Source organism: Lagenorhynchus albirostris, chromosome 19, assembly GCF_949774975.1.
Source record: "Lagenorhynchus albirostris chromosome 19, mLagAlb1.1, whole genome shotgun sequence".
Classification (NCBI taxonomy): Eukaryota; Metazoa; Chordata; class Mammalia; order Artiodactyla; family Delphinidae; genus Lagenorhynchus; species Lagenorhynchus albirostris.
This window is the reverse complement of record NC_083113.1, coordinates 13,100,576-13,128,119: the sequence shown is the minus strand read 5'-3', so window position 1 is coordinate 13,128,119 and position 27,544 is coordinate 13,100,576. Positions and strand designations below refer to the sequence as shown.

General features: G+C 55.3%; 2 protein-coding genes and 1 long non-coding RNA gene across 5 annotated transcripts; 1 reads left to right on the top strand and 2 right to left on the bottom strand.

Moving 5' to 3' along the window:
* Positions 1 to 2,428: 2,428 nt before the first annotated feature.
* On the bottom strand, positions 2,429 to 18,098 carry TGFB1 (transforming growth factor beta 1). Of its 2 annotated transcripts, none has more exons than XM_060132450.1 (7): positions 16,830 to 18,098; positions 13,651 to 13,811; positions 11,682 to 11,799; positions 9,843 to 9,920; positions 9,516 to 9,666; positions 4,260 to 4,413; positions 2,429 to 3,767 (listed from the first exon to the last, which is right to left on the bottom strand). In XM_060132450.1, exons 1-7 carry the CDS (start codon positions 17,182 to 17,184, stop codon positions 3,609 to 3,611), a joined length of 1,176 nt encoding a protein of 391 aa, XP_059988433.1. In that variant the 5' UTR covers positions 17,185 to 18,098; the 3' UTR covers positions 2,429 to 3,608. The 2 variants fall into 2 exon arrangements, with proteins under 2 accessions (XP_059988433.1, XP_059988434.1); XM_060132451.1 differs by having other exon boundaries at positions 9,516 to 9,663; positions 16,830 to 18,097.
* A 617-nt stretch (positions 18,099 to 18,715) lies between these two features.
* B9D2 (B9 domain containing 2) lies at positions 18,716 to 25,970 on the bottom strand. Of its 2 annotated transcripts, none has more exons than XM_060130589.1 (4): positions 25,741 to 25,970; positions 25,223 to 25,314; positions 22,147 to 22,272; positions 18,716 to 19,303 (listed from the first exon to the last, which is right to left on the bottom strand). In XM_060130589.1, the coding sequence occupies exons 2-4, from the start codon at positions 25,308 to 25,310 to the stop codon at positions 18,990 to 18,992; spliced, it is 528 nt and encodes a 175-aa protein (XP_059986572.1). In that variant the 5' UTR covers positions 25,311 to 25,314; positions 25,741 to 25,970; the 3' UTR covers positions 18,716 to 18,989. The 2 variants fall into 2 exon arrangements, with proteins under 2 accessions (XP_059986572.1, XP_059986571.1); XM_060130588.1 differs by having other exon boundaries at positions 25,800 to 25,970.
* LOC132509493 (uncharacterized) lies at positions 19,303 to 26,272 on the top strand. The gene is made up of 3 exons (XR_009537034.1): positions 19,303 to 19,991; positions 23,872 to 24,017; positions 25,818 to 26,272. It is a non-coding gene; the product is annotated as an uncharacterized LOC132509493 (long non-coding RNA).
* The last annotated feature ends 1,272 nt before the right edge of the window (positions 26,273 to 27,544 follow it).

The window sequence follows — 27,544 nt, the reverse complement described above, 5'->3', positions numbered from 1 at the left end:
ACACTTCTCACAGACCCATGAACATACACGGAAAACACCCACACTTCTCATCAAACTTATGCTAATAATGTGCAAATTTACACCCAGAAAAGAAGAGCAAGTGTGCTGAGAAAAAATCCAGGCACATAACACACCCCAGGGATACAACCAACTCATACACGCATACCAGCCGAGTCACACAGTGTCCGGACACGGAACCCAAAGTGCACACTGGCTTGTGCAGCAGAAACACAAAACACAGGTGTAGGCACAACAAATGCAGCACAGTCTCACACACACACACACACACAGTTGAACCCGTGCTGGAGAGACACCAGTTGAAAATCCCCCTTGGTCCATACCCAACACAGCCGTCAGGCACCCAGCCGTGTGTTAGAGACCCCTATGCTGGACACACGAAATTCACACCACAAAGCTTGCTGGGACACACACAAATTCACATTAGAAACACGAAAGACACCAACGCGCTGGATGTCCAGAGATCTAGGGGGAAGGGGGCTTTCTCTCCCTCCCCCCACCTCGCCCCTCCCTTTCTCCCTCTCACGCTGACCCCGTCCCAGGTCCCAGGCCTGTCTGAGGGAGGGGGCAGGAAGGCCTGAGCTGGCCTTCCCCGGCCCTGCTTCCTGCCCCTTGGGGGCAGGACGGGAAGCCGAGGCTCCAGCCGGAACCCAGGCTCCCCCCAACGACTTCCCTCGCCGCCCGGCCTGCCTGCAGAGGCGGGGGAGGGGAGCGGGGCGCCCCGAACCCCCGGGCCTGCCCCTGCGGCTGGCTGGAGGCCGGGCCCGGCCTTCCCGCGGGGCCAGGTGCCGGGAGGGGCGGGGCAGGAGCCGCCCCCGCGGCCGGGAAGGTGCTGAGCCCGCGGCTTTCCCCGTCCCCGGCGCCCGGGCGGGTGGGCGGGGTGTGGCCCGAGGGCGTGGCCAGGGCTCGGCGACCGCGGGAGCGCGCGGCCCGGTGTGCGGCCGGGACTTGTCCTGGGCCGAGGCGCGAGCTGGGCGTGTGAGGGCCACGGCCCCGGGGGTGTGTCTGGGTGTGCGGGACTCTCCGTCTGGGACCCGGGGTGTGACAGTGCGTCTAAGTATGACGGGTCGGCTACCGTCCGTAGGGCCGTGTGGGACTCCCCAGGCCTGAGCGTGTGGGGCCGGCAGATGTCAGGCCGACTGGGCACGACCGCCTGGCGGTCTGCGAGATCCTGACGTGTCAGATCTCCGTGTGTGGTATGTGTCTGGGTGGGACTGTGACGTGTCAGGCCCTGTGCGTGCACACGGTGCCTGTTTGTGACCATGACCCCATGGAGGATGTTTGTATAACTGTCGGTGGGTCGGGGCCGGAGTCTCTGTTTCATTTCCTGATGGGGCTCTGATGCAGTGAGGAGTGTGTCTGTGCATGGCACTGCCTCTGCATCTGTGTCCGCAGTGTGGTGGTTGTGCCTAGGATCCTACAGGATGTATTTGTGTGATTCCATCTTGCTGCGTCCCTATGGAAGTCTCTGCTTATGTTGTGTCCCAGCCAAGCTCCAAGGCTGGGCTGTGTGCACGTGATGGGGCGGCTGGTGACAATGGCAGCACGTCCTTGGATAGGGAACTCCTCCGGCCCCCACCTCACCCCCAGCCCTCTATGGCTCCCAGACCTGGGCCAGGAGGAGTGACCACATTTCTACCGCTGGGCTGGGCTGGGCAGGCCCCGGGGCCCACTCATCCAGACCTGGTGCCACTGACCCACCTGCAAAGGAAGCTCAGCACTCACACCGTCCTCCCCCAGGGCAGTCCCTGAGCAAAGCAGGTCAAGGCCCCGGACCTGAGAAGGGCCAGGGAGAGAGAGGGGGAACTGAAACCAGGGAGGAAGAGGGGAAACTGAGAAGCCAGAGAAAGAGGAAGCGGGAGAGAGTTCATCAGCAAGACCCCAGCAGATGGGAAGAAACACAGCAGAGGGAAACCCACCCCGGCTCAGGGTGCTGTCATTTCTCTCCTGGACGACTGGTCTCCCTGCAGTCACCCTCACACCCGTTCAGTCTACTCTCAACCATCAACCAGAGGGACCCTCTGAGCACTTAAGTCAAATCACATCCCTCTTCTGTTCCAAACCCTGTCATGGTGCCTTCCTCTCTCAGAGTACAAGTTCTCACAGGTCCCCACAGGCCTGATGTGGTCTGGAAGGCAGGACCAGTGCAGAAGTTGTGGGCATAAGCCCTCAACTCTAGCTGCCTGGGTTTGAATCCCAGCTGTGCCGTTTGCTAACTATGTGACCATAACAAATAAGTTAACCTCTCTGTGCCTCAGCATTCCCTTCTGTGGAGTGGGGAGCAAATGATCTCCAAAGCAGGAGTTGGCAGACATTTTCTGTCAAGGGCCAGATAGTAAATATTTTTGACTTTGCACAGTTTCTACTCAACTCTGCCCCAGTAGCACTAAAACAGCCACAGACAGTACAGTACCAAGTGAGCATGGCTGTGCTCCAATAAAACTTTATTGACAGGGCTTCCCTGGTGGCGCGGTGGTTGAGAGTCCGCCTGCCGATGCAGGGGACACGGGTTCGTGCCCCGGTCAGGGAGGATCCCGCATGCCGCGGAGCGGCTGGGCCCATTAGCCATGGCCGCTGGGCCTGCGTGTCCGGAGCCTGTGCTCCACAACGGGAGAGGCCACAACGGTGAGAGGCCCGCTTACCGCAAAGGAAAAAAAAAAAAAACTTTATTTACAGAAACAGGCAGCAAGTCAGAATTTGCCTGCAGGCAATAGTTTGCCAACCCATGCTCTCTTGGGCTGTGGGGAGAATGCCGTGAGCTAGTAGCTCCGTACCTGGAGTGGAGAATTGTTGTTATTATTCTCTGGCCTGTGAGTGTTACTTTCTGACTCAGATCTTAACACCCTTCCCCTTGCCCCTCCCTTCCAAACGCACTGGCCTCTTTCCTGCCTGTGTAGCTCACCCCAAGTTCATCTTCACTTCCAGGCCTTTGCTTTTGTCTTCCTACCAAGAACACCCTCCCCCAGGCTGCCTTCTTGGCTTCCTTCAAGTCCCAAATGCCACCTCGTCCAAGAAGCCCTCCCTCCTCCCCAAAGCCATCTCTTACCCATCCTGCTTTCCTGTTTTCGCACAACTTTACTATGTCTGTCTCCTCCCCAGAAAGTAGGTTCCTGGTAGGCAGGAACTATTCCCTTAACCTCTCTGGGCTTCCATTTCCTTATATTTAAAGTGGGTGTTATCAGAGTCTATCTCAGAGCTTTGTTATGGTGGTTAAATGAGTTAATTAACATAGGGGTCCAAGGTGCTCAATAAATAAATCTAACCCTTGTTCACCAGGAGTAATAAACATAACAAGCGCTAAGAAGTGTTTGTGTGAGGAGGGGCAAATGAATGATGGGCAGAGACAGGAGGAGGCCGATGTAAGTGGAAATGTAAGGAGATGCAGGGGGCATTGGGGGGGAGGTCGGGGAACGTCGGAAGAGAAACCCTAGTTAGGCGCCCAACGACACAGAGACCCAGTCCTCTCTCCACCTTTAATGGACCCCAGGTGGGCTTGGGCGCTGTGTCCTTAAATACAACTCTGATGAGGCGGGTGGGGGGCGGGGCCGGGCCTGCCGGGGTGGGCGGGACCTGTCGGGAGGGGCGGGGCCTCAGCTGCACTTGCAGGAGCGCACGATCATGTTGGACAGCTGCTCCACCTTGGGCTTGCGGCCCACGTAGTACACGATGGGCAGCGGCTCCAGCGCCTGCGGCACGCAGCACGGCGCCGCCGACGCGCCCGGGTTGTGCTGGTTGTACAGGGCCAGGACCTGCGGGGCAGGTGGGCGGGGTCAGGGTCGTGGGTCATGGGGAGGGTACCCCCACCCCGCCAGCCTCTCCCCATCTCCCTCTGTCTTATCTCATTCCGTTTCTTTCTATTTCTCTGCCTCTCCCCAGTTTCCACTCTTGGCTTGTGTCTCATTGTCTTTCTCCTTCCATCTTCCTAATTCTCTATCCTCCTGCCTTTTTCTCTCTCATTGTGTCCCTCCGTTTCTCTTTCTCCTTCCATCTCCCCACCTCTTCCCAAGCCCAAGTTATGCATCTCCATGGGTCTCCCCATATTTCTGTCTCCCTCTGCCTCGTGTCTCTAACTGCTCAGACCCTGCCTCTAGTTTCTCTCCCACCCCTTTGCCACCTCCCCGCCAATCTCCCTGTCTCCTCTCTTTCTGACTACTATCTCGCCAATTCATCTGATTTTTCTCCCTCTCCTCCCTCGGTTCCTGCTACCCTCATCCCACCCCCAGCCAGGGCTCCAGACGCACCTTGCTGTACTGCGTGTCCAGGCTCCAGATGTAGGGGCAGGGCCCCAGGCAGAAATTGGCGTGGTAGCCCTTGGGTTCGTGAATCCACTTCCAGCCCAGGTCCTTGCGGAAGTCAATGTAGAGCTGCCGAACGCAGCAGTTCTTTTCCGTGGAGCTGCAGGCCGGAGGGAGGGAGGAACCCGAGTCAGGAGAGCGGAGGGGTGCCCCTCCTCCCCCGGCTGTGCATGTGTTTCACCCTGGTTGCCCGCCAGCACGGTCTCCATCTTGGTCTCCCTTGCAACCCCTGTGATGATAACAGCAATAACAGTAATAGTAATGATCATCACTAACACTGATAAAGCACTTCCTCTAGTCCAGCACTGCGCTAAGGGCATCCTCATAAACATTATCTCAGGCAATGCTGAAGCCTGTAAGAAGCCAAATGAACGTCCAGAGGGGGCTACACCGACCACAGCACATCCACACACTGGAACATAAAAAACACAACGCAGCGCCACGTGTACTGATACGTTCTACGTGTGCAACAAATGTTCACTGAGCTACGACCGTGTGCTGGGCTGCGGTCTACTGGGGACGCAGTACAAACAAAACAGACAGAAATCCCTGCCTTATGGGGCCACATACTAGAGACTGTCCAGTCGCTCCTCTGCTCTGAACAAGGCAAATGCCCAAGCCCTCGCCATGGACCGCAAGGCGCTACCAGATCTGGCTGATCTCAACTCCCTCCCCACTCCCACTCTCATTCTCCTTCGGCCACATTACCATCCTCGCTGTTCCTGAGTCCCAGCTCAGGACATTTGCACTTGCTGTTCCCTCTGCCTGGCTGGCTATTCCCACAGATACCCACTCTGGCTCTGTTTCTTCACTCCATTTGTATGTATGATCAAACATCCCTCACTCAGGGACCCTTAACTCCTAGAACACTGCCTGGCATGCAGTAGGTGCTCAATAAGTATCAGTCAAACAAATGAATGTCGTCTCCTCAGAGTCCTTCCTGGACCATCCTACCCAAAATACCAATCCAAATGTTTGTTAATTCCATACAGTGTAATAACAGCATTCAGTTATGTGAGAAAACATGAAAATGACTGCAGCTGAAATGGGGCAAATCTTAATACTTGATACTGGATGAGAGTTCGTGGGGGTTCCTTGCACCATCTTGGTTGCTTATGAATACATTTAAAGTTTCCCCTAATAAAAAAAATTTCGATCAGAAGAGGAAAAATAAATCATCACAATGACTTCTTTCTTTCCCCTTCCTCAGATTGGTTTTCCTTCTTGCCACCTGCTCTTTTATTAGATACTGATTTGTTTATCTGTTCGTTTTCTGTCTTCCTCTGAGGACAGGACTTTTTGTCTATTTTGTCCCTAAATGTGTCCCTGCAACAGTGCCTGGCATACAGCAGGTGCTTAGCAAGTACTGGCTGTATAAAATAATTGATCAATATGTTAGGTCTTTTAAAAGCACATTGGAGGGACTTCCGTGGTGGTCCAGTGGTTAAGAATCCTCCCAATGCAGGGGACGTGGGTCCGATCCCTGGTCGGGGAAATAGGATCCCACATCCTGCGGGGCAACTAAGCCTGCACGCCGCAACTACTGAGGCCACACACTCTAGAGCCTACTGAGGCGCCACAACTAGAGAGAAGCCAGCCCACGCGCCACAACGAAGAGCCCGCTCACCGCAACAAAGAGCCCGTGTGCCGCAACTAAAATCCAATGCAGCCAAAAAAAATAAATACTTTTTAAAAAACAAAACAAAATAAAAAATAAAAGCACATTGGAGAGTGGTGGTATGTAAGACTCTACTGCCCTGGACTCGTGATCTCTGTCCCAGGCTCGGATGCAAAAGTCAGTCCTCCCCAGTCTGCGGCCCTGGCTCCTTCATGTCTGGAAGGAAATGGGGCATTTTCTGTGCTGGCCCCTGGGGCCATGGTTGAGATGGGCTGGGAACTTAACTAAAAGGCTTGACTCATGGGCAGCTGAGAACACTTTAAATTTCATGTTCATAACATATGAAAGAAACACTATGCAAAGTTACAGGTACAGTATGATCCAAATTCTGTTTTGAATAGAAGGCCTGGAGGGCAATATATTAAAATGTTGACAGTGACATTTCATATGTGGCAATGTGATGGGGGATATCGTTCTGTATTTTCCAAATTCTCGATAGTGGGTATGTGTTACTTTTAGAATCAGAAAATAAAATTTAAAGAAAGAAAATGCAGTACCCCCCCCCAAAAAGACTATACCATTTGGACAAAATAAAAAACATATACATGGCTATGTGTAAGTGTCTCATACAGAGACTCTCTGGGAGGAGACAGAAATACAATAAAAGCCTCCTCATAGAGGGGCTGGGGGCCGGAGCTGGAGGGTCTCTGAGTATCCTTTCTGGGTTTGATCCAAGTGCATGCATTTTCCTACTCAAGAATCAATAGAGGAAAAAAAAAATCAATAGCGGGAATTCCCTGGCGGTCCGCTGGTTAAGACTCCATGATTCCACTGCAGGGGGCACGGGTTCGATCCCTGGTCAGGGAACTAAGATTCCGCATGTGTGCGGTGCGGCCAAAAAAAATATCAATAGAGAATTCCCTACAAGGCAGGTCTTATTATTATTCCCATTTGAAGGATGAAGAAATTGAGCCTCAGGGAAAGGGGGATGTTGTCTGCTCACTTGTAGCCTACATGTGGTGGAGTTTGGGGCCAGGTTCACAGCTAACTCTGTGCTGCCCTGGAGTCTGTGCCCTCATCTGCCCAGTGCAACCATGTCAGCTTAAGCAGAGGGGGAAGAGGCAATGTGACAGGATCTCCCAGGGCAAGACGAGGCCTCTCCCAAGAGCCACAGGACGTTGAGAAGGAAGTTAGGAAACTTAGATTCCTGTGAGTTCAGCCTGGCGCCTCCCCAGCCTGGCTGGGCCGCAGTTCCCTCATCTGTACAAAGATGCAAGGGATGTTGGATCAAATAAGATGTTGTTAAGGGCCCAGGAGGCGTCAGGAAATCCATGGATGGGCTGAGGGAGGGGTCTGAGCCCCGCAAACCACAGGCACCTACGTGTGTATGTATAGGCACATTCTGGGGAAAAAAGGTTCCTGGCTTTCGACTTCTCAAGGGGTTCCTGGACTCACAAAAGGGGAAGAACCACTGTCCAGAATAATCTTTCATTTCTGGTCCAACTGTACCAGGGTGCTGAGGTCCTAAGACTTGAAGTGTGTGATTCTATTATCCAACTCAACTTTCTCCCTGTAGGGTCCCTGGAGCAGCAGCACCGCCTGGGAAATTGTGGGAAATGCAAATTCTCAGGCCCCACCCCAGACCCACTGAATCAGAAACTGGGGGTGGGGATAGGTGGGAGACAGCAGGCCACATTTAACAAGCCTTCCAGGTGACCCTGAGGTGCATGCCTGGGGCCTGCTGCTTTCCAGGTCCTGTGATACACGCAGTCCAGGCCCTTGCAACTCTGCCCTCCAGTCTACCAGGACCCAACAGGGCCTGACGAGTAAAAGAGACCCACTTGGGGGACTTGCCTGGCAGTCCAGTGGTTAAGACTCTGCACTTCCACTGCAGGGGGCAACAGTTTGATCCCCAGTCAGGGAACAACTCAGATCCCACATGCTGCATGGCTCGGGCCAAAAAAGAAAAAAAAAGCCCCAAATATGGTCTATACGTGGCAATTATTTGATACATATTTTAATATTCTTTTTTAAAGTCTACAGAACCATCTCTCTGTTTCCCCACTTTGTATTGTATTTGTTGAAGAAACTGGGTCAGGTTTCCCACGATCTAGATGCTGCTGACTGCACGACCACGGTGTTGTTTAACATGTTTCTCTGTTCTCATATTTCTGGAAAATTGGATCTACCGCACTGATCAGCTTCAGGTTTGATTTTCTGGGAAGACTTCCTAAGTGACGCTGTGTCCCTCATGTGGCTGGGACTCTCTCACTGTAATAGTATAAGCTGCTAGCACTCAAGACCTCAATCCATTCATCCATCCACAGGATTGTTGGGCAGAGGGTAGGATCTGGGGGTGAAGGAGTTTGGGAGCAGAGCTGACTTTCCAGCAGGAGAACTGCATGTAACACAGCCCAAAGGCACCATCGAAATATTAAGCAGGGGAGGGCCAAGGTCACATTATCACTCTAAACTCGCAACACTCTAACTCTGAACTTCAACATTCTAGGACTACAACTTTTCAGTTTTCTTAGACTGCAATACACCAGCCTCTCAAGATTCTAACACACCAACAGCTTTCCAGCTTTCTAGGATTCCCACATTCCAGCTCTCCAAGATCTTGGCATTCTTGAATTCCAATATTTCAAAACTGCATTCCAGGGCTTCCCTGGTGGCGCAGTGGTTGAGAGTCCACCTGCCAATGCAGAGGACACGGGTTCGTGCCCCAGTCCGGGAAGATCCCACATACCGCGGAGCGGCTGGGCCCGTGAGCCATGGCCGCTGAGCCTGCGCGAACGGAGCCTGTGCTCCGCAACGGGAGAGGCCACAACAGTGAGAGGCCCGCATACGGAAAAAAAAAAAAAAAAAAAAAAAACCTGCATTCCAACATTCCACAATTCTGAGCCCATCACTCAAGAGGTCCAAGCTGCCACGTTCTAAGATCACAGCCTTCCAAGATTCTCACAAGATTCCAGCCCTGAGTCCCAACATTCTAGGTGACCAAGACTCTGGCTTTCTCCAACTCCAACATTTGTGGATGCTAATAATGTAACACAGGACTCCACTATTCTGGGCCCGATAGTCAAGGACTCCAATCTGCCGATACGGGAGACTCCAGTCTGTCAATGGTATAGGAATCCAACACGGGCAATCTTCCAGTTCTGAATTCCCAAGTTCTAGGATCCCAACATCCCTTGAGTCCAACATTCTCAGATTTCAATAATGAATACCGATTCTCACATCCTAGAATCCCCACATGCTCGAACCCCAACCTGCCAGCAGGACAGAAATCTAACGTGGCGACCTTCCAGTATTGAATTCTCACATTCTCAGTGTTCAACGTTCTAATAGTCTCTGATTGCAACCCACCAGCCAGAGAGCCACCTGCTCTCAGCATTCAAGGACTCCCAGTTCGCACATCCCAGCATCCTAGGCCTCGGACCTCATCCCCCGAACGCTCCAGGCTGAAGCAGATGCCAGCCCAAGCGTAGCACCAGCCAGGTGCCCAATCTGCGGTGCCTGCTCAGCAGACGGCAAGGAGGCCCCCAGCCCAGAAGGCGTCAGGGAAAGGCTGCAAGGTTCACCTGAAGCAGTAGTTGGTGTCCAGGGCTCGGCGGTGCCGGGAGCTGTGCAGGTGCTGGGCCCTCTCCAGCGGGGTGGCCATGAGGAGCAGGAAGGGCCGGTTCATGCCATGAATGGTGGCGAGGTCACCCCGGCGGCCGGAACTGAACCCTGCTTTGGTTTGGGAGTCAGGCGGTAGGGAGGGTGGGAGAGACATACACACACTCTCAGATGGATGAATGGGAGATGGTCAAGGGGAAGAAACACACACACACACACACACACACACACACACACACACACACACATCACTGGTGGGCATGGGGCCGGGCCGGGGAGGTGGGCCTCACCGTTAATGTCCACTTGGAGTGTGTTATCTTTGCTGTCACAGGAACAGTGGGCACTGAGGCGAAAGCCCTCTATTTCCTCTGTGGGAGTGGGGAGAGGGAAGCCAGTGTGAGGGGGCGGCTCACCCAGTCCCTGGGGGAGGAGAAAGGAAGTAGCAAACCCCTTTCTCCTCCTTCCTGCCCCTTCCCCTGCCTGGCCTCTCACTGCACCCTCGTGCTCCAGTCCTTTGCCTTGCAGCCTCCTCCTCCTGCAGGTCTCAGCTCAAAGGCCACCTCCTCCTGGAAGCCCTCCAGGACACAGCCCCTCCCCCACTATGACAGCACTTTATTTTCTCCATAGCACTTACCCTGACATTTGTATCTGACTATTTATTCCCCTCTTTGTTCTCAGTGGCAAAGCAGGATACGTGGGGGCAGGGATCCTTGTTTTCTTGTTCCCCACTGGGCCTGGCCCACAGTCGTAAAAACAAACATCTCCTGAGTTCGCACTGGGTGCCAGACCCTGTTCTAAACACTTTTTGTGCGTTATTTCCTTCAATCCTCGCCAAAGCTCCCCATTTTACAGATGAAGAAGCCAAGGCCCACGGAGAGGGGGTGACTTGCCCAAAGTGGGAAAAGGCAGGGCTGGGATGCAAGTGCCTGGGTTCTTGTCCCAGGGCCGGTGTGGAAGAAAGTTTTCTTGAATGAATGAGTGAATGCCTTTCTAAGCTCCCACTATGTGTTGGACCCTGTGCTGGGGGCTCTGGACTCAGCAATCAGCCCAGGACACTTGTCGCAGCGCTCACCTGCTCCCTAACCCCCATCTTTTCCTCTAGCCAAACCATCACTTATCTCATGAGTCTCAACACAATCATCCTCATCCAGGAAGCCCTCCTGGACCCCTCCAGATGGGTTTGGATGCCCACTCTCGGCTCCCCCATCCCGGCCCTGGTCATTGTGGCCATCACAATGGGAGTCAGGCGGCCTCCCTGCTAGGGCTTTGGCAAGATTTCCTAGGTGTCTAGAAGTGGCTGTAGGCCCCATGAGGGCAGGCCTAGAAGTTGTCATGGTTACCACTGTGTCCCCCACACCACCCGCACAGGGCCAGGCACATAGCAGGAACCTACTGGCATCTACTGAGTGAAGGAATGAACGAGAGGGAGACTAGGAAGGGAGATGTGGGTACTGTGGACTCAGATGAGACAGGACAGACAGTCCTCTTCTGGACAGATCAGGACTCGAGGGCTCTGCACAGCCTATCCCTCTGCCTTGAACACTCTTGCCCCTCTGTCTTTCCCAAGCTGGCTCCACTCATCCCTCAGACAACCGCTCTAATGTCCCCTCTTCCAGGAAGCCCTCCCTGATTTCCCAGGCTGGGTCAGGCACCTCCTCTGGGCTCCCCCTCCCAACCCTGCCCACTCTGGGACATTACTACCTGGTTTTCAGGTCTTTCCCCCAAATCCCTTAACCCGAGCCATGGATGATCAGCTTCACGAGGGCAAGTATGGTGCTGTTTTGGTTACTGTTGTGTCCCCAGCATCACCCAGCACAGGGCAGGTGCTCAGGAAATGGATTTACCATCAATCACTCAGGTTTGAGTGCCTGGAAGGAGGCCCAGGTCTGGGCTCTTTGGCACCAACATGGGGTGGGCGGTGCTAGGCAGGGGAGCCCCAGGACAAACAATGGGGTCAACCCCATTACAAAATAGGGGTTGGGGGGGACTGCCCTGGTGGTCCAATGGTTAACAGTCCGCGCTTCCACTGCAGGTTCGACCCCTGGTCGGGGAGCTAAGATCCCACATGCCACGCAGTGCGGCCAGAAAACACAAAAAAAATAGGGGTGGGGCAGACAAGCAGTCCTCACCTCCGTGGGTCAGCCACTGCCGCACAACTCCAGTGACGTCAAAGGACAGCCACTCCGGCGAGTCGCTGGGGGCCAGCAGCCGGTTGCTGAGGTAGCGCCAGGAATCATTGCTGTATTTCTGGGGGATAATGAATTGGGGGGAGAGACAGTGGGTAGATGCTGCCACACTCCCCTCATGTACACTGCACCCCTGCGTCCATCTGCTCCCCGAAAAGGGCTTCCACACAGTCCTGCAGACTGTCCCCTCCCAGACACCCAAACCGAGGGGCCCACAGGAGCCACCCACCCCACAGCAGCCCAGAGGGGAGAGAGAACCCCAGGCTGGGGGGTCAAGGCACCTGGGCAGCTCATCCTCTATGCCTGACCCCGGCGTGGCCATGGAAAATTCCTCTCCCCTTTTGTCCTTGGTTTCCTCACTGATGAAATGCCAGGCGGCCCCTTTCAGCTTGGACAGCCCACGATGCCACGATTCTCCTACTGACATCGTAGGGGTCACTGACTATAGACAGTTCTGCAAATTTGGCCCCCCAAATTCTGAGAGTCTATCACGTTCCTTCTTTTTTGAAAAACATGTATTTAATTTTTATTTATTTATTTTTGGCTGCTTTGGGTCTTCGTTGCTACGCGCGGGCTTTCTCTAGTTGCGGCGAGCGGGGGCTACTCTTTGTGGCGGCGCACGGGCTTCTCATTGCGGTGGCTTCTCCTGTTGCGGAGCACGGGCTCTAGGCGCACGGGCTTCAGTAGTTGTGGCACATGGGCTCAGTAGTTGTGGCTCGCGGGCTCCAGAGTACAGGCTCAGTAGTTGTGGCACATGGGCTTAGTTGCTCCGCGGCATGTGGGATCTTCCCGGACCAGGGCTCGAACCCGTGTCCCCTGCGTTGGCAGGCAGATTCTTAACTACTGCGCCACCAGAGAAGCCCCGAGTTATCACTTTCTAGCAGTTATGTTAGAAGTCATTCCATAACGCCAGTGCTCAGTGGCACCCCAAGAATCACACATTCAATGAGCCTGAGACATTCCAGAGGACTCATGTTCTACAAACCCACGAGTCTGACATGCCACAAACCTAGACGTTGCAGACGCCTGACATCCATGTGGAATGATCCCCTGGGAGCTGGCAGGATAAAAGCGAATTCTCTAGACTCCAAGAAGTTAACATCAGACAAAGTTCCCTTGTTTTTTTTTTTTGTTTTTTTTTTGCCGTACGCGGGCCTCTCACTGTTGTGGCCTCTCCCGTTGCGGAGCACAGGCTCCGGACGCGCAGGCTCAGCGGCCATGGCTCACGGGCCCAGCCGCTCCGCGGCACGCGGGATCCCCCCGGACCGGGGCACGAACCCGTGTCCCCCGCATCGGCAGGCAGACTCTCAACCGCTGCGCCACCAGGGAAGCCCAAAGTTCCCTTATTGTAAGAGTCTAACACCTACTACTGAATCTAACGTTCCACATGACAGGGATTCTGGGTCACATAACCTTCAAGAGAATCCAGAACTTCTTGAGGCTCCCATCTTCCTGGAGACTCTTCTAGAAAAGAGCTAACCAAGAGAACTTTCCGTGATGATGGAAAAGTTCTTTATCTGTGGTGTCCAAAATAGCGGCTGCTAACCCCATGTGACTACAGGCCACTTGAACTATGGCCGGTGAGACGGAGGAACTGAATTTTTCCTTTTATTTAATTTTGATCAACTTAAATGGCCATAGGTGGCTAGTGGCTACTGTGTGGGGACAGAGCACTTTGAAAGTCTGCAACCTTTACAGAGATTCAAACTTTCAACAGTCCTGAGTTCTTAGAGTCCAACTCCTAAGATTCCGGCCTGCTAAACGTTTAACCTTCTAGGGCTCTAGGAGTCTGAAAGCCTCAGAGCCCTGTGATCCCACAGTCTGTGCCCTCAGGATCGGTCACTATGGACCCTGAAGCCACCAGCCTTCCAGCCGCCCCAGCCCAGGCCACCTCTGGGGCCCTCGCCCCCACCTGGTACAGCTCCACGTGCTGCTCCACTTTTAACTTGAGCCTCAGCAGGCGCAGCTCTGCCCGAGAGAGCAACACGGGTTCGGGCACCGCTTCCCGGAGCTCCGACGTGTTGAAGAGCATATACATGCTGTGTGGACTACGCTTGATTTTCCCATAGATTTCTAGGCAGAAGGAGCCGAGAGGGGGGATGTCAGGGTTTGACAGGGGCAGGGGAGCTGGCGCACCCCAAGTCAAAGAGCCCTGGGTTGGAGTCTAACCCTAACATATTTTGGCTGTGTGACCTTAGGTGACTGGCTTCTCCTCTCTGGGTTTGTTTCCACCTCTTTAAAGGGGATCTTGCGCACCCTTCCCTCCCATCAGCTGGGAAGTGCCCCTCAGGACAAAGCTGGCACAGGGCTGGGCACTGCTCTAACTGCTTAGGCCTCCCCAGCACGTGGAGCCTCAAACGCAAGTTATGTCGCAGCCCAGGGATCAAGGGCATTTGAATCGGCCTGTGCCTCGACTGCCTTCTTTCTTGGGCAAGTCACAAGCCCTCTCGGAGCCTCAGTTTCCTATTCTTTGGGGAAAGATCAACCTGACATCAAGTTCTCTGCCTCCCAACCCAGGCTCTCCTAACTGAAGCGCGGGAACTCTGGGCAAGTGAATTCCTCTCTGTGTGCCAGGTTCTCACCTGTAAGACAAGGACTGATTACAGGTTGCTAGTGTGAAATACGCGAGATCATGCAGATAAAGTATGTCGTACAGAGTCTGCATACAATGCTTACTCTAATGTGCGTGTTCAACAACCCCATGAGGAAGATACTATTAGTATACCCGTTTTATAGATGGCAAAACTGAGGCAAAGAGATGAAACAATTTGGCCCCAAGATCACGCAGCCAGGAAGCTGCAGAGTGGGGATTCAAACTCAGCCAGTCTGATTCCAGAGACTGTGCTCTTAACCCCTAGGTTATGCTGCCTCCCTGCTAATGTGACATTACTCTTGTTGTTGTTGTTATTATTATTGTTGTTTTCTTCCCCAGCTGGTTAGAAAAGGCAAAGTTCATTCTAGGTAAGAATGGCTTCGGGGGCGGGGGAAGGGGAACAGAGAAAATTAGGAAGTTTTCTAGTCTAGGAAAAGTTGGAGGTTCGGAAAGAGCGGGGCAAGCCATGAACTCCTGGATCAACTGGGACAGCTGCTTTAGGCCTCTGCAGTGGGGGCATGGAAATGGTGGAGACATCCGATGAGAAAGGACAGAGGAAGCCCCTTCTGTGGGCCTCCTTCCCCTACTCCTCCCCTCTCTAGCCGGGCCAGCCCCTGCCCCGCACAAAAAAAGCCCTATCTTGGCCCAGGAGTTACTCAGCAGACCCCAAAGGAAGGGTAGAGCCCAGGCCTGGGAGACAGATAGGGAAGAAGAGAGATAGAAGGGGCAGGAACGGTCAGAGGGAGAGATGGAGAGTAGGGTATGGAGGAGAAAAAGCGAGAGAGAGGGAAGAGATGGAGAGACAGAAACTGGGAGACCCGGACTGGGACAGAGAGAGTAACGGTGATGCGGGAGAGATGGAAAGGCAGAGATGGGAGACAGACACACGGGGAAGAGAGACATAGGGTTTGGGAGCGAGATGGAGGCAGAAGAGGAATGAAGGGAGATTGAAGGTATCAGTGTTGGAAAAATCTCTACAACCAAGGTGAAGCTACGACGGAAAAGGTGAGACGGAGATGTGGGAGGGTAGGGGTGTCATTCGGCTGAAGCGGCAACTGGGTACACAAATGGGCCAGAGACCCACAAGTCTAATGCCCAAGAGGGAAAGTGAAAGCAGGGGGGTCGCCCCCAAGCCTCTGGGCCACGCGGGACGCCTGGGTCTCCGCGGGCGCCGATGGGGCGGGCCCAGCGGTAGTGCCGCCCTGAGCTGGGGGTGAAGGGGGCGGGAGGCGCCGCTACCACCGCGAGGGCGGGGACCGGACCTGCCTCGTCTCGCCCCAGGCTCCGCGCGCGATCCCCGCCCCCCGAGGCACGGGAAGGAAAGGAAGGGAGGGAGGGCTAGGCGGCCGGACGCTGGGGTTTCCCCAGCCTCCTAGAGAGGAACTAGGAGTTTGGGGTCCAGGCTCTCAGCATTCAGCTCTGCTGGGGTTCTCCTGTCCCCTTCCGGAAGCGCAGGCTCCGCCCCCCGCGCGTGGCACACACGTGGGGCTTCCTCACCCCTACCGGCTCGGTTTTCTCACCCGGGTCTTGTAGAGTCGCACCCACCCACCTCTCCCTCTACGGCTCGACTCCTCACTCAGCCCTCTCCCTTCCATCCCGCGGCGTGGCGGAGGCTCGCTGCTCCCAGCATGGCACCGTCCATCTCTCCTCTGCCCACTCCCAGGTCCACCTTTCCCACGCTTGTCTCTCCGCTCTGTATACCCCTTCCCACGACCCAGTATTCTAGGTTTCCTGGGGGCTCGCTTCCTCCGCTGGGCTTCCTCCTCTCACGTCCGTCTGCGAAATAGAGCACCTCCCGGCGCATCCCCGGCATCCCCCTGGGGTCTCCGCTTCTCTCCCGCCAGTTTCCCCCACCCTACGACATCGCGCCCCCTTTTCACCTCGCGTTGATCACCCCCTCCCCGCCTCTCTCTCTAAGCCCTTCCCCAATCCCGCGTGTTCTTCGCGCCGTGTGCAAATGCGTCCACTCTCCACTTTCTGGAACCTCTGGGGTTCGCTTCACCTAGTTTTTCTGTCCTTCTTGAATCTTCCTGCCTCATGACCCCTGAGCTCTGGGTCAGCTTTCCCCACTACCTCTCCTCTCCCCAATGCCGGGGTCCTCACTTCTCCCAAAGCGAGCTCCCTCTCTGCGGGCCCCACCCACGACCCCCGCACTCTAGTGCACCCTGCAAGGGGAAGTCTTTTTCTACACCCCCACCCCGTAACTGCTTCGCTTCTCTCCCTCTAAGGGACTCCCCCCGCCCACGATCTCGCATGTTCCTGCAGCCCTCCAAAAGCGGTCCACTCCGCTCACTATCTCCTCTTCAAGACCAGATACCTGGGGGGTAGGGAGCTCAGCCCTATCCTCTTTGAGACTCCCCCTCCCAAGTTCCCGGCGCCCCCAGGGGTCCTCTTCCCCCAGCCAGTTTCCTCTACCGGTAATTTCCTCCCCGTGACCCCTGCACTCCGGCGCCCCCTGGGGGCTCCCCTCCAGGGTTCCCCTGCCCCTCCGAGCTCACCGTTGCTGTTTTCCACCATTAGCACGCGGGTGACCTCCTTGGCGTAGTAGTCCGCCTCTGGCTCAGGCTCAGGTTCGGCACTTTCCCCGGCCACCCGGTCACGGGTACTGTTGTAAAGAGCCAGTACGGCCTCGGGCAGCGGACCGGGCGGCACCTCCCCCTGGCTCGGGGGGCTGGCGAGCCGAAGCTTGGACAGAATCTGGCCGCGGATGGCCTCGATGCGCTTTCGCTTCACCAGCTCCATGTCGATGGTCTTGCAGGTGGACAGTCCGGCGGCCGGCCGGCCAGGCGGCAGCACTAGTAGCCACAGCAGCGGCAGCAGCAGCGGCAGCAGCCGCAGCCCCGAGGGCGGCATGGGGGAGGCGGCGCCCCCGGCACAGCCGAGAGCGCAAGCCGGGCTGGGGTGGGAAGAGGGAGGCCCCGCCCCTACAGGGGCTGGGGGGGGTCTCCCGAGGAAAGGTAGGAGGGTCTGGGGAGGGAGGGAGTTGAGGCCCTCAGGGAGGACGGAGCGGAGCTGGAGGGGCGGCTCTGATGGGTGTGGTCTCGGTATCCCACGGCAAAAACCGAGATGAGCGAGATCTGGTACCAAAGGTGGGTGGTCTTGAATAGGAAAGCTGAGGCAGGTCTGAGATTGATCCCGTCTCCTGGATCCCGGAGGAGAAGGGTCCTTGGATGCGCGGGGGCTCAAGAGAGAGGCTAGGAGTTGGGGGCCGTGCGGGAGGGTGCGACCGATGTCTGGGGTCGAGTCCTCGCGGGAGTCGGGTATGAGGCTCCTGAGGGCTGGTCCGGAATGGGGGCGCCCGGGGAACGCCGTGTGGGGGGAAGGAAGGGAGCAAGCGTCCGAGGCGGTGCAGGGCGGAGGTGCGGTCTGGGGTCCCGCAGTCCTGCCTCGCGGAGCAGCGCTGCGCGAAGGTCCCCGCGCCTTTGGCTCCCAGCGGCAGCGGAAAAGTCTCAAAACTTTTTTCCTCTTCTCCCAACCAGCTCGTCCCTCCTCCCGCTCCTCCTCCCCCTCCTCCCCGCAGTGGCGGCGGCGGCGGCGGCGGCGGGGGCGGCGGCGGCTCGTCTCAGACTCTGGGGCCTTGGGCTGCTCCTCGGCGGCTCCTTCCTCCGTTCCCGGCTGAGGCCGGCCCCGCGGGCGGCTTCGAGCCGGGGGGTGCCCCGGAGGGGGCGTCCCCCCTGCCCCCGGCCGGGGGCCTCGCTGTCTGGCGGATCCGCGGCGGGAGGAAGGGAGTGGGACGGCCTGGGGCGCGAAGGGCGGCGGCGGCGGCGACCGGCTGGGGCGGCGGGGGGTTTTTGAAGCCGCCCCGGCCCCACCCAGGAAGCGCGCGGGGCGGGGGCGGCCCTCAGGGGGAGGGCATGGGGGGGGGGCCGGTCCACAGTCCTCATCTCGCGTGGGCGGGCTCCGAGGGGGGTCCCTTAAGCCCTGGGGGGAGGGGGCGGGCACCCGGCTCCGCCCCACCAACAGGGTGCTGCCTCCTGGCGGCTGAGCGCTACCAAAGCGGGCGGCTGTGCTGCGTGTGGCTTTGAGGACTGTGCGAGGGTCACCGAGGGAATAAAGACCTGGCGGGGAGGGCTCAGTCAGAGGATGGGGACGCAGGTACAGGGAATCCGAGGACGACCACCCCGAGTGGAGAGTGGGAAGCTGGGGCAGTGGGGGAGAGGCTCAGCCAGAAGACAGGGAGCCAGTGGGGAGAGGGGCACAGAGGAGGGGGACCCCCAAGGAGTGGGGGCCATAAGAGCATCACCCAGAGTGGGGAGGGGGTCAGAGGTTGAGGCAGAGGACAGGGGAGGGGGGCCTGAGGAAGGAGGGTGACAGTGAGAGGATGGGGCACTGGACATCCAACAGATGAAGGTCAGAAAAGCACTCACATCTGAAAGAACTGCTCTCCTTTACTGAGCCCTTCCATGTGCCAACAGCTTCTCTGCACCCAACCCCTGTGAGCCCACACATTTACTGCCCCCATTTTACAGATGGGGAAACTGGACCTGGGAGGGGCAGCCACTGGGATTGAGATGCTAGTCAGGATAGAAGCCACACCAGTCTTGGCTGGGGTCAGGTCTGACAGTCTCCAGAGCCCATGCTTCTGACCCCTGTGCCATCCTGCCCCTCACCGGGTGTCCAGAGATATGGCTGGGGGCCAGCGGTCCACACAGGGTCCTTCAGCATTCGACGCCATAACGATCGAAGTGGCGCAGCAGCAGGCCCAGCTCAAGGTGCACGGTGCCACCGGCAGCAGTGTGCAGGCGGTAGCGGTCAGCCCCACTGTAGATGGCATCTCCGTGCAGCAGCTGAGGCCCGCCACCCACGAAGGCCCTTGCCAGCTGCTCCCGCCAGCTGCCTAGGGGCCGCCATGTGGGGCAGTCCAGCTGGTGGGTGCCTGGACTGCTGGGCACATGGCAAAAGCCGTAGCCTGCAAGCTGGCAGCGGCCGAAGCTGTCCTGGGACCATACCTGGAGATGGAGTCGGGGCCAACCTGCAGCATAGGAGGGAGGGAGGCAAAGTGGGATGGGTACAGCCCAGCAGGAGCTCCTGGAGATCCCAGGCCCGTCCTTCCCCGCCAGGTTTCTGCCCCAGCCTCCTCTCTGGACTCCTACCCCCACAGAGCAGCCAAAGGGATCCTTCTGAATCCGTATTCCTCCCCTGCTCAAAACCCTTCTATGATTCCCCAGTGCACTCAGTATAAAGTCCGACCTGAACATTCAAGGCCCTTTAGGTCTGGCATCTGTTGACTTCCCTCTCCGTGGCCTCTTCCTCTGTGTCCCCGTCTCAGGGGAGCCCAGTCCCCAGGTGAGTATGTTGGGCCTTGTCCTCAATGCCTCCCTCCTTCCTTCCCTCCCCGTGGCCACACCCTGTCCTCTTTTCTGGCCTCAGGGCCTTCTTTCCTGCTCCCTCCAATCCAACTTTCACCTGGCAGCTGGAAGCATCTTTCTCTCCCTTCCATAGGTTTCCCAGTGTCCTCACTCAGAATATAATTCAGCTCCTCAGCCTGTAGGCAAAGCCCTTGGAGACCCAGCTCCATTTCACCCTCCTTTCTGAGTCCCTCCGTGCTAGGCCCTGTTCTAGAAGCTGGAGACACAGCAGTGAACAGAGCAGACAAAAATTCCTGCCCTTGTGCAGCTGACGTCTTGAACAACGAACACAGTAAATACACAAATTATAGGGTACGTCAGATGGTGATAACTGCTCTGAAGAAAAACAAGCTGGGTACGGCGGGGGTAGGCATGCAGTTTTTGTTTTTGTTTTTTTAATATTTATTTATTTGGTTGCACTGGGTCTTAGTTGCAGCAGGCAGGCTCCTTAGTTGAGCCATGCGAACTCTTAGTTGTGGCATGCATGTGGGATCTAGTTCCCTGACCAGGGATCGAACCCGGGCCCCCTGCAGTGGGAGCGTGGAGTCTTAACCACTGGGCCACCAGGGAAGTCCTGGCATGCAGTTTTAGAAAGGGGGTGATCAAGCAAAACTTTCCTGAGAAGGTGACATCTGGGTGAATGCTTAAAGGAGGAGAGGGAGTGGGGGCTATGTGGATATCTAGGGAAGAACGCTCCCAGCAGAGGGAATAGCTAGTGCAAAAGCCCTGAGGTGGGAGCTGCCTGGTGGGGCCGATGTGGCTGGAGCAGAGTGAGATGGGGGAGAGGGGGAGGAGGTGACAGAATCAGATTGAGCAGGGCCTTGTGATCCGTGGTAAGGTTTTGCCTTTTACCCTGAGTGAGATGGGGACCACAGAGGGTTCTGAGCAGAGGAGGAATGTTACCTAACTTAGGAGTTCACAGGGGGACAGACTTATGGGGCTGAGGTGGGAATACCAGTAAAGAGGCTACTGTAATAGCCCAGTGAGAGGTGAGGGTGGACAGATTGGGGTGCTGGGAAGAGGGTAGGGGGAGTGGTGGGATTCAGGATTCATTTCAACGGTGGGGCTAATGGGATTTCCTGATGGACAAAATTGGGGCGGGTAGGAGAAAAGAGGAGGCAAGGATGATGCCCACATTCAGAGACTCGGGGTCCTTAAGAGCTGAAAGGACTGTTGCCTGCCTCACTTTCCAATCCATCACCCACAAGGCAGCCAGAGGGATCTCTTAAAAGCAAAACCTGACTTGTCAATCGCCTGCTCTGGCTCCCCAGTGCCTTCAGGATATGGCCTCCACTCTGCGGCCTGGCATTCAAGGCCTTGCAATGGCCTGTCCCCTGTCCCCTGCCACCTCACCCCCCGCAGTCCTCCTGCTCTCCGTCGGTCCTCCAAACGCCCCTGGCTCACTTTCCCCCTTGAGGCATCCATACATGGTTTTCTCCCCAGAACCCTCTTTCATCTTTCTGTTTTAATAGCTCCTACTGTCCTTTCACAGCAAAGCTCAAACATCCCCCTCCTCCAGGAAGCCCTCCCTGAACCCCCCAGCAGGGTCAGGCACCTCCGCTGGCCTCCCATAGCCCTTCAAGATCCCCCATCCCAGTCCTGCCCACTCTGGGTTACCACTGTCTGAGGGCAGCTCTGTCTCTCCCAAGGGATGATGAACTGTGTGGGGACAGGGCTGGGGAGCTGTCTCAATCACTGATATCTCCCTGGCTTCACCTGACACAGGGCAGGCACTCAGTAACTATTATTTATATGGTAGAAATATATGGCATATTTACCTAGGCTATTTCCTGGAATCCACCCCTCTTTTTTTTTTTTTTTTTTTTTTTGCGGTACGCGGGCCTCTCTCTGTTGTGGCCTCTCCCGTTACGGAGCACAGGCTCCGGACGCGCAGGCTCAGCGGCCATGGCTCACGGGCCCAGCCGCTCTGCGGCATGTGGGATCTTCCCGGACCGGGGCACGAACCCGCTTCCCCTGCATCGGCAGGCGGACTCTCAACCACTGCGCCACCAGGGAAGCCCCACCCCTCTTTAATGACCCAAATGTTCTGCCAGAAGAGGTTTTCTGATACCCCTCCTCCCCCACGTATTCATCTCCCCTCTGAGCAGCTGAGGAGCCCTACCTGCAGAATAGCCACCAGCCCTCACCTCTCTCTCTCATAACCCCTCCCAGCTTCCTGCTGATTGAAGACTCTCTTGCTTTGTCTCTGTGAAAGCCACCTCCCTCTCCCCCTGGCTCTCCCCTTGACCTTGCCCCGTCCACCCCTGCCTCTGCCCCACTCCTAATGCACTCTACAGCCGGCCTGGGGAGGCCTCAGCTCACCCTCTCCAGGGCCAAGCCTGGTCAGGAAAGGGACCCAAAGGGCATGGGGGCAGGAACAGCACTTGATGTTTCCAGTCCCCGCAGCACTGAGTGCCTCTAACCCACCTCCCCTTAGTCTAGCCTGGGGCCCAGGCCGGGAACTCACCTTGTAGGCCTTTGGTGGCAAAGTGCAGGTCGATGGGATGGGACCAGTAGGCCATGTTCCCTATCTGGGGGGTGTCCACCTGTGTTTGGCCCTCCCGCACGCCTGACAGGAGCTTCCATGCTGCCCCTGCAGTGAGAGCCAGGACACGGATGAGGCAGGGCGGGGTGGGAGGCAGCCGTCAGGAAGGGGATCCCACTGTGGCTATAGGACCCCATTTCTCCCTGGCATTGGGGAGCAGAGGGCTGCAAAGCATGGACCCTGGAGCCAAATGTCTGGGTAAAAATCCTGGCACTATTTCTTCCTGCCCATGCAACCCTGGACCAGTTACCTTTCTCTGCCTCCGTCTTCCCATCTGTAAGGTGGGTGTAATAATAATGCATTCCTCCCAGGATCGTGAGAAGATTAAATGAGTTAATACACACGAGGCACTGAGAACAGTGTCTGGGGCATAGTGAGTGCCGGATGAGTGCCGGGGATCATTTTACTACTATTCTCACCCCACGCTTAGAGGCCTAGTCCAAGGACTAAGATGGAGCTGAGGCGGTCCTTCACAAGCAGAAGCACAGAGCAAATCGTGAACGGTGCGTCGTAACAGCAATCCTACTGAGGGTGAAAATAATAGCAAAAATGCACCGACTGCTTACTAAATGCCAGACGCTGCGCTAAGCGCTTTAGTAATGAATTCATTTAATCCACCCTCTGGGACTCTTAATCCCCACCCCACCCCCAGTTTTCAGACTCTCCTCCACAGGAGGAGAGTCTACAAGGCCTTACATGGCCTGGCCTGTGCCCCCCCCAACCCCTTCCTGAACTCATCTCCCATCACTTTCCCCATTCCTCACCACCCTCTAGCCTCAATGGTCCTATTTCTTTCCCCTCCTCAGGGCCTTTGCACTGGCTGTTCCCTCTGCCCAGAAAACTCTGCTCCTGGATGTCCCTATGCCTGGCTTTTTTTCATCCTTCAGGGATCAGCTCAAGTGCCACTTTCACAGAGGGGTTCTCCCTCACCCTCTTATCCCAAAACTAACCAGTCCCTCTCACATCATCTCTCATCTCATTTCTTCCTAGTACCTAGTACACTACCTGTAATCATTGCACTCACGTCTTTATCTGCTTATTTCTTTTCTGTCTCCCCTGCTGTGAGCCCCAAGAGAGCAGGGATGTTGTAAACTACTGGATCCCTAGAACCTCAAACCCAGATCTTGGTACACAGAAGGTGTTCAATAAATGTTTGTTTTGGACAAATAAATGATCCTAGGAGGTGGGGGCTAATACAATCCCCATTTTACAGGTAAAGAAATCTTTACCTTTCATTCCACAAACCTTTCCTGAACACCTACTCTGTGCCAAGCACTGTTCTCCATGCTGGGGCTACAGCAGGACCGCAGCAGACCAAGGTCCCATGGTGGAGCTGATTCAAATGGAGCTCTGCTTTCGTTTTTAGGTTTTCGTTATTTTTTTTTTTTTTGGCCGTGCCATGCCACATGTGGGATCTTAGTTCCCCGACCAGGGCTTGAACCCGTGTCCCCTGCAGGGGAAGCTCGGAGTCTTAACCACTGGACCGCCAGGGAAATCCCTCAAATGGAGCTCTGACTGACGGCAGAGACCAAGCCCTTTATCTGACCGCACCTTGGCTCTCTATTGGATTAACTGCCCCGTACCCCGCTTCTCCCTGACCAAGAGCCTGAAATAATAAAAATCATGTTGGTTACTGCTCCCTTGCAGGCCAGGTGAGGAGAGCACCAAGCCTTGAGTCAGAATCCTCACATACAAGACTTCCTAACACCCCTATGAAGGACAAAGAGTCACACTTTACAGATAAGAAAACTGAGGCTGCGAGAGGGACTAGCACTTGCCAGGTCACAGAGCAAGTGAGTGGAAGAGGGTACTGGAAACCAAGTCTGATTCCAGGCCTTGCTTCTTATTTGCTCAGCTGGAGGATCCCAATTTCCCAGGGAATCTCAACCACCAACCTACCCACCAGTGAAATCGCAAAGAACCCCAGGCCTGAAAAGATGATGATGGCAATGGCCACACTCATTTCTTGGGCATTTATCTGTGCTAGGCAACATACCTAGGGCTTTAGGAAGAAGAGCCCATCCAATTTTTACACAAGCCAGGCAAACACTTACTGAGGACTTACAAGTCTAGGCCCTCTTCTAAGTGCTACTGATATTCATTTAGTCCTCACAGCAACCCCATGAGGTAGTGTTATTATTCCCATTTCATAGACAGGGAAATCGAGGCAAAGACAAGTGGCCAGGGTCACATAATTAATAAGCAAGAGCTGGTTTTGAAACCCAGGCAGTCTGTGCTCTTAACCTCAGCACTCTGCTGCCTCGGCTGCCATTAGCTTCATTTTCAGACAAGGAAACTGAGGCTCGGAGAGGTCAAGTCCAAAGGCTCACAATCAATAGGCAAGGGAGTTCGTACTTGAGCCCAGACCTGGTGGCCACCTGGTGGCCTGTGGCCCTAGCCATCACACCACCCACCACACCACACTGCCTCTGATGGAGAGGCGTGAAAATTGAGACCTCCAAGGTCCTCCTGGGCCTGTGTGGATGGACTTGGATAACTGTCAGAACAGGGTTCCTACATTCTCACAGAGAAATATGAATACAGGAGGGTGGCCTCGCCTCTTCATTTCAAGATGGAAACTTCCATTTTACATTAAGAGCTCAACAAATGGAGATGGTTAAGCAAAGAGTTAAGATGGGGGAGGCACCAGAGCAGCCCTAAGACAGTGAATGAAGTCCAAGCAGTGTCGTTACCGCTGTCAAGTGTTTTGAGGACAGGGAGTGTGTGCTGGGGTAGCTGGGTGGGTCCAGCCTATAGTCTCATATCCTTAGGGAATGTGTGTTGAGAGAGTGGGAGTCTGAGTCCCCAGAGATGGGATGGGAAGGGATAATAAGAAGGGAGCCTGAGACTCACATGAACAAAGCGTGGTCAGGGTTAGGAGTCCTGAGAGCCCATGGAAGCTGAGGATCAGGGACTGAGGTCAGGGGATCAAGGAAAGTAGGTGGAGGCCTCTAGGCTGCGGGGTCTTGGTGGGGAAATGAACCATGCCCGGGAATACCTGTGTGGATGCCCCACTTGCAGAAGAGGCTATTTTCCGAGAAACCGGTGGCCCCCATGATCTGCCCAATCACATGCACCTCAGCCATGGCCCTGGGGAAAATATAATCACAGCCTTATGAGAAAAGTGTACAATTATCTCCACCTAATAGATGGGAAAACTGAGGCCCACCAAGTAAGGAGCAGTACTTGGGATTCCAAGCTAGTTGCGTCAAACCACTGAGGCTGCGGTCTTAACCATGATACTAACTGCCTCTCCAGGAGAGCCGCAGAAAAATGAGGGGCGAGAAACGGACGCTCCAAGGAGCTGGCATCTAACTCTGCCTGCCTCTGAAGTAACCTTTTCATCCCGCTCATTGCAGCAGAAAGTCCCGCCCCAGGGGAACATGGCTCCGCCCACAACACAAAAGCACCGCCTCCTCGGGTCAGATTTCCGCCCCCCACCGCCATGAGGCGCATGCGTTCTAAGTGCAGGGCACCTTAGCTCCACCTCTGAGCCCGCGCATGCGTTATTCCTACCTCAGAGCGTCTAACGGTTAGGAGAGGCGAAAGCGGGGATTGGAGTTCATGGACCTGACCTGTCCCTCTCTCCGCAGGCGCTGACTTCCCAGGCCTAGCTCGCGCCTCTCGTTGGACCTTCCCGGCAGCAAGATTGCTGAGACGCCGATCCCTCCGAAGCCGCGCCCGCCTCCCGACTCCCTAGTTGTTGCTGGGGCAACGGCAGCCTCCTCCCCTGGCCTTGTCCCCGCCCTGCGGGTCGCTAATTGGCCCTAGCAATCTGTGGGGGCGGGGCTAACCTGTGATGGACACTTTCTCTCCCACCTCTCCATTTTGGGAAAGGCGTCTCTCCAACCGCGAACCACGGTTCAGCCATTTGCGGCGTGGCCTTATGTGGCCATCTTGAGCGTGGCTGAGGAAGTTTGTGCACCAACTGTTTGTCCCAGATACTCTCATAACAGAATAAGAAAATCCATCGATGTCCCGTGCCCCCTAAAACTCTCTCTCAATCGGGGCCACAAGTCAGAGACTTGAGCCAGAGCCAGGGGGGAAATCTCCCTCACATCATTGTGTGCATCCCCCTGCCTCATAACTGGAAAAAAAACCCTCATTCAGAGAAGTTGGGGAGGGGGTTCCTTTTTAGAATTCCTCCAAGCTCCTCAAGAAATGATAAATTCAACTTCCTTCACTGTTAGTGCTGATTCTGAGCAAGCAGGGGGTGGGTTGGGGGAAGGGGTATGAGAAATGAGGAACTGAGGCCTCTTTATTTGCAAAAAATCCTGTTTTTGAAGACTGGACTCTGTCAGTAACTTGTGACCTTGCACAGCTCTAGGTCTCAGTTATCGCATCCATGTAATGGACACAAGGGGAATGACTGAGTCAGAGGCACTCACACATTGTGATTTCCTGAGCCGGTGCCTTCCCCACCGTAGTTCGTGCCTTATTCCTCCAGCCCAGACCGGGAGTCCAAAAGGAACTTATTCCCCTACTTTTTGCAAAACGGGGACTGCAACAGTTAGAGTCACCAGCTGAAAGTTATAGGGAGAGGGCAACGTTTCAATAGGATAGTATTTATATAGATAAAATAATTCAATAGGTATACAATTCAATAATATTTCACTAATAGGTATATTTGAAAGCTACCATTTATCGAGGGATTCCTCCGTGCCAGCAGCTGTAAACTGATTGTTTTGCATCCATGATCTCCTTTAATCCTCACAGATATCCCACAGGGTGGGTAATTATCAGCCTTACTTCAGATGAAGAAATTAGGGCAAAATCGTTTGCCTTAAACCAAATTGATGGGCTTCCCTGGTGGCGCAGTGGTTAAGAATCCCCCTGCAGGGGACACGGGTTCAAGCCCCGGTCCAGGAATATCCCACATGCCGCGGAGCAACTAAGCTCCTGCACCACAACTACTGAGCCTGCGCTCTAGAGCCCGCGAGCCACACAGCTACTGAAACCCGCACGTGCCTAGAGCCTGAGCTCGGCAGCAAGAGAAGCCACCGGCGATGAGAAGCCGGCGCGCCGCAACAAAGAGTAGCCCCCGCTCGCCGCAATTAGAGAAAGCCCACGCGCAGCAACGAAGACCCAACGCAGCCAAAATTAAAATAAATAAAAAATAAATAAATTTATTTTTTAAAAACCCAAATTGATTATAGCTCTGTCTCACTCCGTCCCCACACCTTATGTTCTTAACTTCCTGCTGTCCTGCCTCTCTTGGATACACATCTCCCAGTATCAAAGGAATATGGAGGTTATGGGTGTCATCCTCAACTCCATCACTTACCACGTCCAACCAGTCATCAAAGTCCCGTACATGGGA

What these genes read in the sequence shown, in the direction of transcription:
- TGFB1 (XM_060132450.1), bottom strand. Translation starts at nt 17,184, where the DNA reads ATGCCGCCCTCGGGGCTGCGGCTGCTGCCGCTGCTGCTGCCGCTGCTG. An exon ending in GCAGTGGCTGACCCACGGAG is followed by an intron (nt 9,921 to 11,681) that starts GTGAGGACTGCT and finishes CCACTCCCACAG; the next exon opens with AGGAAATAGAGGGCTTTCGC. An exon ending in ACTCCAAGTGGACATTAACG is followed by an intron (nt 9,667 to 9,842) that starts GTGAGGCCCACC and finishes CCCAAACCAAAG; the next exon opens with CAGGGTTCAGTTCCGGCCGC.
- B9D2 (XM_060130589.1), bottom strand. Translation starts at nt 25,310, where the DNA reads ATGGCTGAGGTGCATGTGATTGGGCAGATCATGGGGGCCACCGGTTTC. An exon ending in CAAGTGGGGCATCCACACAG is followed by an intron (nt 22,273 to 25,222) that starts GTATTCCCGGGC and finishes CTCTCACTGCAG; the next exon opens with GGGCAGCATGGAAGCTCCTG. An exon ending in TGCCACCAAAGGCCTACAAG is followed by an intron (nt 19,304 to 22,146) that starts GTGAGTTCCCGG and finishes CCTATGCTGCAG; the next exon opens with GTTGGCCCCGACTCCATCTC.